Here is an 11746-nt window from a genome sequence, read left to right on the forward strand (position 1 = left end):
CTTACGATATTAGTTAGGGGATTAATATAAAGTATAAAGACTAAAAAAATCACTTTCAAAATATAGGAACTAAAAGATAATTTAAATACGAATTATAAATACTAAAAAATTACTTTCAAAATTATATAGACTAAAAGATAATTAAAATGTAAACTATAGAAACTAAAAAAACCACTTTCAACTTATACGGACCAAAAAATTAAGAATAGTAAAACTATAGAGATAGAACCAAATGACTAATTTGACCTTAAAAAAAGTAATGGCCAAATTTCAAGAAAGAGAAGTATTTTTCACTAATAAAAGATTTTCAAGTCAAGTGTTATTCAATTTTTTTGTACTGTTTTATCAACTAATATTTTTCTTTCATGGAGGCGTCTCCTCTCATGGAATGGTGTACTTCTTCAATCCCCTAATCTGAATGCATCGAATATATGTTATTGTACATTTGTACTTCTAATATCAATGAAATGGTGATTTAAGTGTAATTGAATATTAGAAACCTATTTTTATCTTTAACATTGAAATACCCTTGTAATATGTATATGATATATCCCTTATGCTTATAATATAGACTAAATTGTTTAATTGAACATCAAAACTTAATTTTTTCACAGTTAAAAATATTTTTTTTACTTTTTAAAGTATTATCTAAAATATTTTAAGGAAAAAAATAAGATAAATATATTTTATAAATACATTTTATAAAGAAAAAACCAAAAAGAAAAATTACATGAACGAATATGAAAAAGATTACAATAACAAAAAATATATTTAAGAAAAAAAAACATCATCGTTGTTGGCAGATATTTAACGTTTCAATTTAATTAACACTAAGTTGAAGTTAAAAGACACAAAATTGAAAGTTCTTATTAGAAAAAAAAAGTTACAAATATTAATAAAGAAATACAAAAGCATTTTTTGTTGTTGATGGAAACTTGTCATATTTGTAATAAGAAATAATTATATTTGACATTTTTTAAAAGTGAGTTAGTTTTACTTAAACATTTTTAGTGAAAATTATAGTATGTTTTTTTTTCTTCAATTTATCAAGGATTATGAGTGTTCCTTAATTTACTGGATAAGATTAATTTTGTTCATATTTTATATGTCATTGATCAATCTTTTATATCCGATAAAAATCAAAATATGAACTAACCCACTTAATAAATTATTTTCATTCATATAAATAAAAATCTTATACTACAACATCAACCATTTGAATTACGTTATAAAAAGTTTGAATATGAGTTTCAATAAAAGTCACGCTTAAGGATAAAAAACAAAAAAAATTACAATAACAAAAAAATAAAAAAAATATTAAATTCTAAGAACTAAAAATATATTTAAGTAAAAATATTATTTCTTCTAATTTATATTTTTATCTTTATTTCTCCATTGAATTCCAATATTTTTAAAAAATAATATCAATTATTAAAAATAAACTTATATCACAATATGAATTATTATTTTAAATATAAAATATAATTATATGTTTAAAAATATTTAATTTATTAAATTTTTAATTATAATGCTAATATGATTTTAAATTTGAACTCTTTATTAATTTTAAATATTAGTTATAAAAACAAATATTTATCCTATCCATTACATGGGCTAAAAGATTGGTTAAAGTTAATTGCCGTAATTATTGAACAAAAATATTACCGGTTTAATTTCTGGGCTAAAAGATTGGTTAAAGTTAATTGCCGTAATTGTTGAACAAATATATATATATATATATATATATATATATATATATATATATATATATATATATATATATAATCAAAAGAAAAGAAACGAATCAGTAGTGCGAAGAGAAAACGTAAAACCTAATTAATTAGGGTTCCGAGACTGAGAATCCTGGATTGCTCGCAGCCTTGACCCACCTTCTTCTCTCAGTCGTTAGGGTTTCGTGTGCTGACAACCAGGTAGGTTCAAAATCTTCGGTTTGACATATCCATCTTATATCCCGCATTCTTTTCCTTCTTTATCAGTTGCAGCGTTTTCAGATTTTATTTATTCTTTTAGTTGGAATGTAATCAAGGCTCAAATTGATGAAGAGACGATCTTGTTAATTTTCTTAAAATTATTTATCTTATCTATTTAATTCATGTTTGCGGTGCAGTTGATGATGAATATTGTTCTGTGCGTCTTTTTTTTTTGAATAATTCTAACTCCTCCGTGGAAGATGTTTTGTCCAAATTTTGGTCGCACTTTGGGTGATAAAAGACGTTGTCGAGTTTGAAAAAAGTTTCAATTTGGTTGTATTGATGTTTCGTTGTGATAAGTAATAGTATATTTATTAGTGGGCTTATGCAGGTTTGATTTTTATTGCTTGAATTTAACTTCTTTCTTTTTGAGAAGGGGAATAAGGGAGGGAGGATGGTCAGAGACTAACAAATAAAAGTATATTTTGCACTGGTTATGTATATAACTAAAATTGTGTTTTGCTTTCAGGAGTTGTGTGATATTTAGTAAAATGGGTGAGACTGGAAAACGATATCATTCGCAGAGAGACCATGATGGGGACAGGAAACATCAAAAGAGACGAATGACTGACAGAGATGATAGGGGCAATGATGAATTGATTGTATATAGGATACTCTGTCCAGATGAAGTTATTGGGAGTGTTATTGGGAAGAATGGGAAAGTGATAAATTCAATAAGGCAAGAAACCAGGGCGAAAGTCAAGGTTGTCGATCCGTTTCCTGGCTCCAAGGATCGGGTAATAACGATCTACTGCTATGTCAAGGAGAAGGAAGACGTTGAGATTGATGATGAGTTTGCTGGTAAAGAACCTCTGTGTGCTGCTCAAGATGCTCTTCTAAAGGTTCATGTAGCCATTGCGAATTCCATAGCAGCTATTGGAGATTCCGAGAAGAAACGAAAGGATAGAGATGAATGTCAAATCCTTGTTCCATCAAGCCAGTCTGCAAATATCATTGGTAAGGCTGGGGCTACCATTAAAAAGCTGAGAAGTAAGACAAGAGCAAATATCAAGGTTACTGCCAAGGATGCAGCTGACCCGACACACTCATGTGCTATGGAGTTTGATAATTTTGTTGTGGTTAGTATATTGAGTATTATAAAACTTACCATTGAATGATTTATTGCTTTGGTTTGTAATCATTTTAGAATACTAGCATCTAATCCTCCATTCATTGACACATGCCAATATTAATGATTTATTTTACTAATAATGTATTAGTATCATACTATGGTTTATGATGTAGAAGTTTTTTTTTTTTTTTACATTTTGTCTTTCTAATCGTGAACATTTAATGTACAGTATCGTTCTAGTTTGTCTTTTTGCATCTAGTTTTTACAAACATCTGAAATTACTATATCTTTTATCATATTTTTAATCATTTCTTTTTCATGTCACGATAATTTCTTTTGCAGTAAACTGATACCTTACTATGTTGTTGCTTTCTCTGTGCGTAGATCACTGGTGAATCAGAAGCAGTTAAAAGAGCACTATTTGCAGTTTCCTCTATTATGTACAAGTTCGGTCCCAGGGAGGACATCTCACTTGACACAGCTGTACCAGAAGCCCCTCCTAGTATTATTATTCCCTCTGATGTTCCAGTTTATCCTCCCGGCGGACTGTATCCAGCTTCAGATCCTATTGTCACACCTAGAGCAGTTCCTCAAATTATAGGCGCAACAAATGTACCAGATCTGCAAGGTTATGCTGATGCAGGAAATTCATGGCCAATGTACTCATCTGCCCTTCCAGTCGTTTCTGGTGTTGGTGCTTCCCGGTCTGAGGAGTTAATTATTAGAATGTTGTGTCCCTCTGACAAGATTGGACGTGTCATTGGGAAGGGTGGTAGTACAATTAAAAGTATGAGGCAGGCTAGTGGTGCCCATATTGAGGTTGATGATTCCAAGGCTAATTTTGATGAGTGTTTAATCATTATAACTACAACAGAGGTGCAGTATCTTTCCTTGTTACATTTTTTTTCCTATAACATAAAATTGCTCATCCAAAAATTGATGGTGTTGCATTTGATGGAGTTCATGATGTACCCTAGCGCATGTTTGATTAGCTTAGATATTTTGCTTCTGGAAAGTATATAATCAAAATGCGAGAGTGCCTTGGGTTGAAAAACTTTGAGAGAAAAATAATCAAAGCTATATGCATGTTGCTGTTCAATTGGGAAAGCTTTGACCCTTACTATTTATCTAGGATTTTTTTGACTTATTTTTATAGTTATATTTCTCAAAATTATATTCAAGAATCAGAAAACAGAAAAATAATGTTATAAATTTCATGCATATCTTCCATTAAAACAGGTTAGATCCATAGTTGTTGCTAGTCAATAACCTTATGGTTAGCAGTGCCATCCCTTACAACAATGAGAATTGATGCTCATTTAGGAAGTCAACACTTGTACTTGTTAGCAGCATTCCGGAAAGAAACAAGAGGGAAAATGAAACAAAGGGTGTTTTTCAAAAAATATTGGCTGATCATGATTTTTTGATCATGATTTTTACGTGTTCTGTTAAGACTAAAGTACATTAATTTCACTGTGTTGGCACCTGAATAGTTATTGAGCATTATGTTAGGTGGCAATTAAGTATACAGTTTTGTCATGACTTTTATGTTCTGAAGTAATTTCCCCCCTAGGCTAATATGGTTAATGTACAGCAAGTTCAGTTGTACAAGTAGATAATTTTGGTATCCTAATTTTTTTTACCTGAAACTTCTTCAAATTGTTGAATTTCATGATCAGTTTTATGTATGATTTACTTGTTTGTGGTTTGTGTGTTCCCAGATTCTCTATTTTTTTTTCTTCATATAATGTAACTATCCTTTTCCAAAACATATTGACTCTATACTTATAGTCTTATTTTATCATAAAATGGATAATGATCATGGGGATATGTATTTTGTAGTCGCCAAGTGATCTGAAGTCCATGGCAGTTGAAGCTGTTCTGCTGATGCAAGGGAAGATAAATGATGAAGACGATACCACTGTTTCAATCCGGCTTCTAGTTCCATCCAAGGTGATAGGTTGTATTATTGGTAAAAGTGGTTCAATCATAAATGAAATTCGGAAGAGAACTAAGGCTGATGTTCGAATCTCTAAAGGTGATAAGCCAAAATGTGCAGATGCGAATGATGAACTTGTTGAGGTATGACTCGTTTCACTTCTTGTTTAAACAGTATATTTATTCAGCAATTCTATTTGGAATGAAAGCTTTTATAGGAGAGTTGTGATTCTTTAACAACCAACCAATCATTATTCGAGAGGGGAAAAAATCAAAATTTAAAGTAAATGGTAACTGCCATTTTTTCTTTTTAAAATCTCATTCATGTTTCACGCATGAAAACCCATTCACAACGGGGATACCACTTACCATTTTTCATATTTATTTCATTCATTTTTTTTTGGGATTTAGGTGGGTGGCTCAGTTGATTGTGTGAGAGATGCACTAATCCAGATTATCTTAAGACTCAGAGATGATGTACTGAGAGAAAGGGATACTGGCCATAATCCTTCAATAGGTGCTGAATCTTTGTACCCAGGTAGCGCTGGTCTTTCATTGCCATCTATGATGCATTCAGTTCCTCCTGTTGCTGCTCCGATGGTTTATGATCATAGGGTTGAAAGTGGAGCTGGCCTTGGCATGCTTTCTTCAAGCAGTCTTTATGGTGGATATGGATCTTTGTCGGTATGTTGCATTTTCTTCTTGCTGTATGGTCGTAATAATATTTTGATAATTTTCTGCTGGTATATTATGATATATTTTTCACTTTTTCTAATACAAAATGCTAATAAACAGCTTTCAGTCTTTTTTTTTTGTTTCATGTCTTTTCCATTTTTAGTTTCAAATATTGTGCCACTCATCTATTTTCTCTTTTTGTTTGATTGTATGTAATAGATGGGGGATAATGGCTATGGATCTATGTCCTCATATGCCACCAAGCTGTATGGCGGGTTAGTATACATAATTTATATAACAATTATGTGAACAATTTTACAGCTGATTTAGTGTTTGGATTGAAATTTGCCTAACTGATTTTGGATAAACTCAATTTTTGTAAAACTGGGTAGGCAGTTGAGTGATTTATATTTGGATGCCTTTATCTTAAAAGTAATATTTTGTTATGAACATTTCCAATTTTATGTAAAAGCAACTCTCACTTTCACCAAAACCATGGTTTGAGAGTGAGATTCCATTGACATCCCCAACTGGACTTTTGCCTAACATGTTGAATTGAGAATGAAGTGTTTCCTAATCATGGTTTGTACAATTGTACCCTCTAAACTCTAAAGTCTAATCGTGGATTTGGGCTAATCAATCATACACTTAATCTCTGATTTTACTTTCCTCAACTTTATATTAAATTGGTTGAACTTATATTTTTGTTCTCTTATTGTGCACAGTTTGCCTCCCCCATCAACTCTGGATATGTTGATTCCTGCTAATGCTGTTGGTAAAGTGTTGGGTAAAGGAGGGGCAAATATAGCCAATATCAGGAAGGTGGGTTCACACATTCTGAATGGTTTATTCTTTTATATAATTGCAGGGGGAACTGATATTTGATATGAAATTTATCGATTATTTTTATTTATCTGAAAACTTAATTTGAGGTTTGGTTCTTGCTGCTGTACACTGTATGCTTAAAACAATTACTTTTCTTGAAAATTCCATATCATGCATTTCAGTGAGTAAAAGGAATGGCTCTAAATGGTTTTGCTGAATTTTTGGTTGTTGATTGATCCATCTTACCAACTCACCCAGTAGGATAGCGCTAGGTTGTATTATTTATTTTTATGTTTTTTTAAATTTAGTTCTTCATGGTTGATTGGTTTTATTGATTGCTCACTTGCATTGGTTCCATTTAGTCCAGTTATTTGTAGGAGGTAAGGGACATCGAATTTTTATCATATCAAGTGATTTGTCTTGGACTAAAATAATTTGTGATGTAACTAATTAGGAAAAAAAGAAGGTTAAGGGCTTACCTAGCCTTTGATCGGCAATGTTTCTTTCCAGTTTTTCACATTTGCTAGGCCACAGTATCATTTTATAATCTAATGAGATCCTTCTTAGCAAACTGCTTATGAAATGTTTTCCCTTGCCTGTGCTGTTTTATCCATGAGTATACAACGTTCTGTACAATGTCAAGGGCTAGATTAGTTAGTATAATCAATTTTACTCAACTTTGGTTTATGAAAATTTGTTTATTCTCCCATACCCCAATACATGGTAAAACTATACAAACTTTGCTTCATTTCATCTATTTAATGCTTTGTTGTTTCACACCAGATTTCAGGAGCATCAATTGAGATATCTGACAACAAATCTGCTCGTGGTGATCGTATTGCTCTTATATCAGGCACACCTGAACAAAAGCGTGCTGCTGAAAACTTGATCCAGGCTTTTATAATGGCAACCTGAATTATTGAAATTCTTTCCCGGGGTATTGAAGGTGAAAAGTTTAATTCTTGAAGTATGTTCTTGTTCCTCCTTATTCTGTTAGGTTGGTCCTGGAGAGACAATGTTCTCTAGTGTTTTTCAGCTTGACACCTGCTTCTTCCACAACAGTGGCTAACAAGACCGTGCCTGAGGATCCATTGCTGGTTTTTTATGTAGAAATTATAGTTCCTTTCCTTTTGTTTCCTCTTAATCTACTCTCATCTGGGTTTTATCTTAGAAATCTAGGATCTCTCTGTCCTTTCATGATGTTTGTCTTTGACTAGTGTGTAGTCATCACTATCTCCATAAATTATTCTGTGGAACCATAAATCGGAATTTATTATGTTTCTGATGACTCACTCTTATTCTCCTTTCTTGCTGAAAATATCTTCCCTATTGATGCAAAATGAGATTCTGGGCCTTTAGCAATCTGTGCTTTCTCATATCCTTGGTTATCCAAGTAATTTATTCAAAAGTGGGGAAGTTGCCTCATGAATTCAAACGATTTCAGATCATTTTCTTCGCCCTAATTCTACTTCCATGTCTTGGAATTCTGTCATGCATGAGGACATTTACAGCTAGATAACATATAACCATCTTGTTGTCACACCAAACATGATGTACAAAAATGCTAGAAGCCATATTTTTTGTGGTTAAAATATTAAGACAGAAGATAAATACAAAGTAGGAAGATACAGCTTCTTCTTCCTTGGCATATAAAGAAAACACAAGACATCAAAGAACAAAGATCGTGAGTTGACTCTTTGATGGTTGAATGGTCTCCTATTACTGTCTTGATCCAACAAGTGTGAGAATTCTAGCAATATTTTTTTGCTTGTGCAGCACTACTCATGCATATTATCTGAAAAGCCTCTGGGTTTTATTTCGGAACTTGTACATGCTTTCCATTTCTTATGTCTTGTGATGGATGTCACTCACAAGATAATATTTTGCTAAAAGGTGTCTCCAGTGGAATTTGAACCTCTGCACTGGAGGTAAAGTTTGTTCACATGGTGCTCAGTTTGTCAGCTGAGCCACACCTTATGTTTGCTAGCTGTCACATTTTAATTTAGCAAGCCTTCTCTTCCAATATGATTCAGAATTGTTCATTCGAACTCCTAAGTTCTATGAAGGGGGCTATTGAATTTATACAATGATCTGATTGATCCGTTTCTGGCTTATTTGTTTTCCTGTTTGTAGCATAACATTTAGTGTTCCAACTAAATATGGATTAGTTACGTGACATGAATAGCATCCTGCTCTAGTAGTGATTTCACCCAACCCAAATAATATTAAATTTATGGGCAATAGCTTGGGGTTTATTATAAATCATAAGATGCAGCAAGATTAAACAAATCTTATTTCAGCAACATTTCCCTTGTATCCATACTGCCATCTTGTGAAACATTCTCTCATCCAGAATACTAGTTGCAACATCTGAGTGCTCAAAACTCCTTTTCCCTTTTTCAAATGTGACGGACCTCTTTATTCCATTCTATTTATGCAATTAACTTGATACTTCTCTGGGATAATGTCAAACTTTCACTTTTCGTAGCAAATTTGAAGTACAAATTTTCTTTATTTTTCATTATCCATCTATTGAACTCTCCACAATCAACTCTGCACAATTATGTTGGTTATAATATTTTTGAATCTTAAAATCAATATACTATGCATGTGGATTAATTCTCCCTTTGTTCTATAGCTAGCTCAGATTTCCGAAATGTACAATCCCCCATTCTTGATCCTGTACGGATAATGTCCATTCTTTTTCGCCTAAGCTTTGATTATTCGGCTAGCATTCTTATGAGTAAAGATGTCTGGTTTAGTTTGAGTTTAGTCTGGCCGTTGATTTTTAATGGATCGCATAGCGAAGAGCCTCCGGGCAATGGGGTACGAAGTTTTTTATAATTTGATAGGTTGATAATGTTCTGCTCTGAGACATTTTATCTTGGAGGTTTAGTTTGATGAGTATGGTTCATTGGGGGGATGAACGTAGGGAAAGTTAAAATATTAGATCACTCTGTATATGATTTTTTACATTTATGGTGCAATTAAGTAGTTTAAGATGATGGTCCATTGTATATACAGCTTAGCTTCATGACAGTTGCTTTGATGTTTGTATTTAATTAAACTTCATCCCTTCTAATCTATTTAGTATATGTTTGGCGCTGCAATTTCTTTGATTTTGCACATATATTTTTTGGGCAACTGGTGTTAACCTTGATTTAATCTAATCAATTCGGTGGCTTCTCACATTTTTTTATATAGGCATCAATCTTTTACATAATTTGTGATATTAACTTTCAAATTAACAAAAAAATCAAATTAAAATCTTTGTATCGCATATTTTCCTCAATATTCCATGATACTTAAAAGTGACAATCATACTAAATATTATAAGTTTTAGAGGGGTTTGGCTTTTCATTGCCTATGCTTTTTATTGTTGTATATTTCAGTACACGTAGTACTGAATTTTATATATAATATATTAATTTTTGCCGTGCAAAAAAAAAAAAAAGAAGTTGTACGCCGCTTCATATTGGTAGGAACGTAGGAAGGCTAGTGTGATCGTTAATCTTTTGATTTGGTGTGGGTACTAGTTTCCCTGTTTATTCATTATATTTCACTAGCAATCGTTCCATCATAACTTACTGAATGATTGATTTTTTTATATAAAAAAAATTGAGGTTTATTTTTTAAAACACGACCACGAAATTATGTTACAGCTTGAATGGCCGTGAACAGTGTATGGCTGTTATTACTCATCATGGTGGAGAAATATAAATTGTGAATTTATGGAATAGCATCTACTCAAGCAATTCGAGTTTAAACATGTAAATAACGCCTGAGATGTTTACACTGATTTTGTTTTTAAATTTTAGTATCATTAATGGCGTTAATGTGAAAGAGAGATTGGTTTGTAAGGCACAAGGATAAAAGTGAAAATTAAAACGATATAAAAACGTTTAAAATTTGCTAAATGTGATTAGATGGACAGACAAACTTTGGGGAGTTGTGATTTGATTCCACCCGCCTCAGTTCTATCCGTTTATCTTCAGCACATCGTGTTTTCATAAAAGGTTAGAGAAGTCTTAGATATCTAATAAATTATATTAGAAGAAAAATATTTATTTTGTGTGTTTAAGATTTTTGATTAAAATTTATTATTATTTTAGTTGAAAATAATTTTGTACTAATATTATAATTGAAAAAAAAATATAGGAATAAGTCTATGAAGATGTATCATGTTGAAATTGGGAACCACTGGTTAGCACCAGTTAAATGATTATTATTTTTGCATCACTTTTTTTTTTCCTTGATAACATCATTGTTTTTTTTTTTAAATTTATTATTTTGAAATTACTCTATCTAGACACACAGTGTAGCAGTGTTTCCTCTAATACGTATTAAATATTCTTTTCGAAATTTAATTTAGGATGTTTTGTATTATTTTCAAAATTACAATTTTGGAAGTGATTTACAAACCATTCTGGAATTATTAGTCAATATTTCTACTAAAAATTTTAATTTAGAATATATTGAACAAATTTTTAAAATGTTTGTAAGTGTTCTTCAAAATTAAAATTCATAAAAGGCAAAGCAAAATTTTTGTTATTTATTTATAATATATTCCCGACCTAAAATTTCCGGAAAAATGAAAATTTTCATTGTATCAAACGTCTAGTTCGGGAAAGTGGAAATCCAACATAAAAAGCAATTTGCAGTAGTAGGCTGTCAAGTGTATGATTTTATACGTGTATGCAATAAAAAAAAATGAATGCGATAGAAGGATAATATAGAAATAAAAAATAATTTTTTTATGCTTCCAAATTCATTTTTTAGTACAACATTTTTAACAAAATATTATGAAAATGATACAAAGTGAATCGATCGACAGTGTATCGTGGTGATTGTTGGGTGTGTATTAATTTTGATTATCCAAATCCAATAATCGAATTGGAGTATGGAGGTGGGAATGAAGATCCAGATATGAAAAATTATTGTCATTATCCAATTGTAACATGTGGGAGTTCGAGGGGGTTGATATGCTTTGAATGTTGGGCCAAAACGACAGTCACCGCTGACGCATCATAATCCTCCCTCCCTCCTTTCACTTCTTCAAAAATGGAAATAGGTTATAGAATTTAATTTTATATTATTATTTAATCATAAATTATTTAAATTTATTTAAAATAATTATTTGAAAAATTAATAAATTTATCATATATGATAAATTATAATTAAATGATTATATAATTTATTTTACACTATTATTTATTTATTTTAAAAATATTGTTAATATAATTTT

The 11746-nt window shown here is 31.2% G+C and overlaps 1 protein-coding gene across 1 annotated transcript; it reads left to right on the forward strand.

Moving 5' to 3' along the window:
• The first annotated feature begins 1792 nt into the window (after positions 1-1792).
• LOC114421573 (KH domain-containing protein At4g18375-like) lies at positions 1793-9568 on the forward strand. The gene is made up of 8 exons (XM_028387562.1): positions 1793-1931; positions 2461-3070; positions 3448-3939; positions 4906-5145; positions 5413-5685; positions 5896-5951; positions 6402-6498; positions 7285-9568. Exons 2-8 carry the CDS (start codon positions 2483-2485, stop codon positions 7414-7416), a joined length of 1878 nt encoding a protein of 625 aa, XP_028243363.1. The 5' UTR covers positions 1793-1931; positions 2461-2482; the 3' UTR covers positions 7417-9568.
• The last annotated feature ends 2178 nt before the right edge of the window (positions 9569-11746 follow it).

This window comes from Glycine soja, chromosome 8 (genome assembly GCF_004193775.1).
Source record: "Glycine soja cultivar W05 chromosome 8, ASM419377v2, whole genome shotgun sequence".
NCBI lineage: Eukaryota > Viridiplantae > Streptophyta > Magnoliopsida > Fabales > Fabaceae > Glycine > Glycine soja.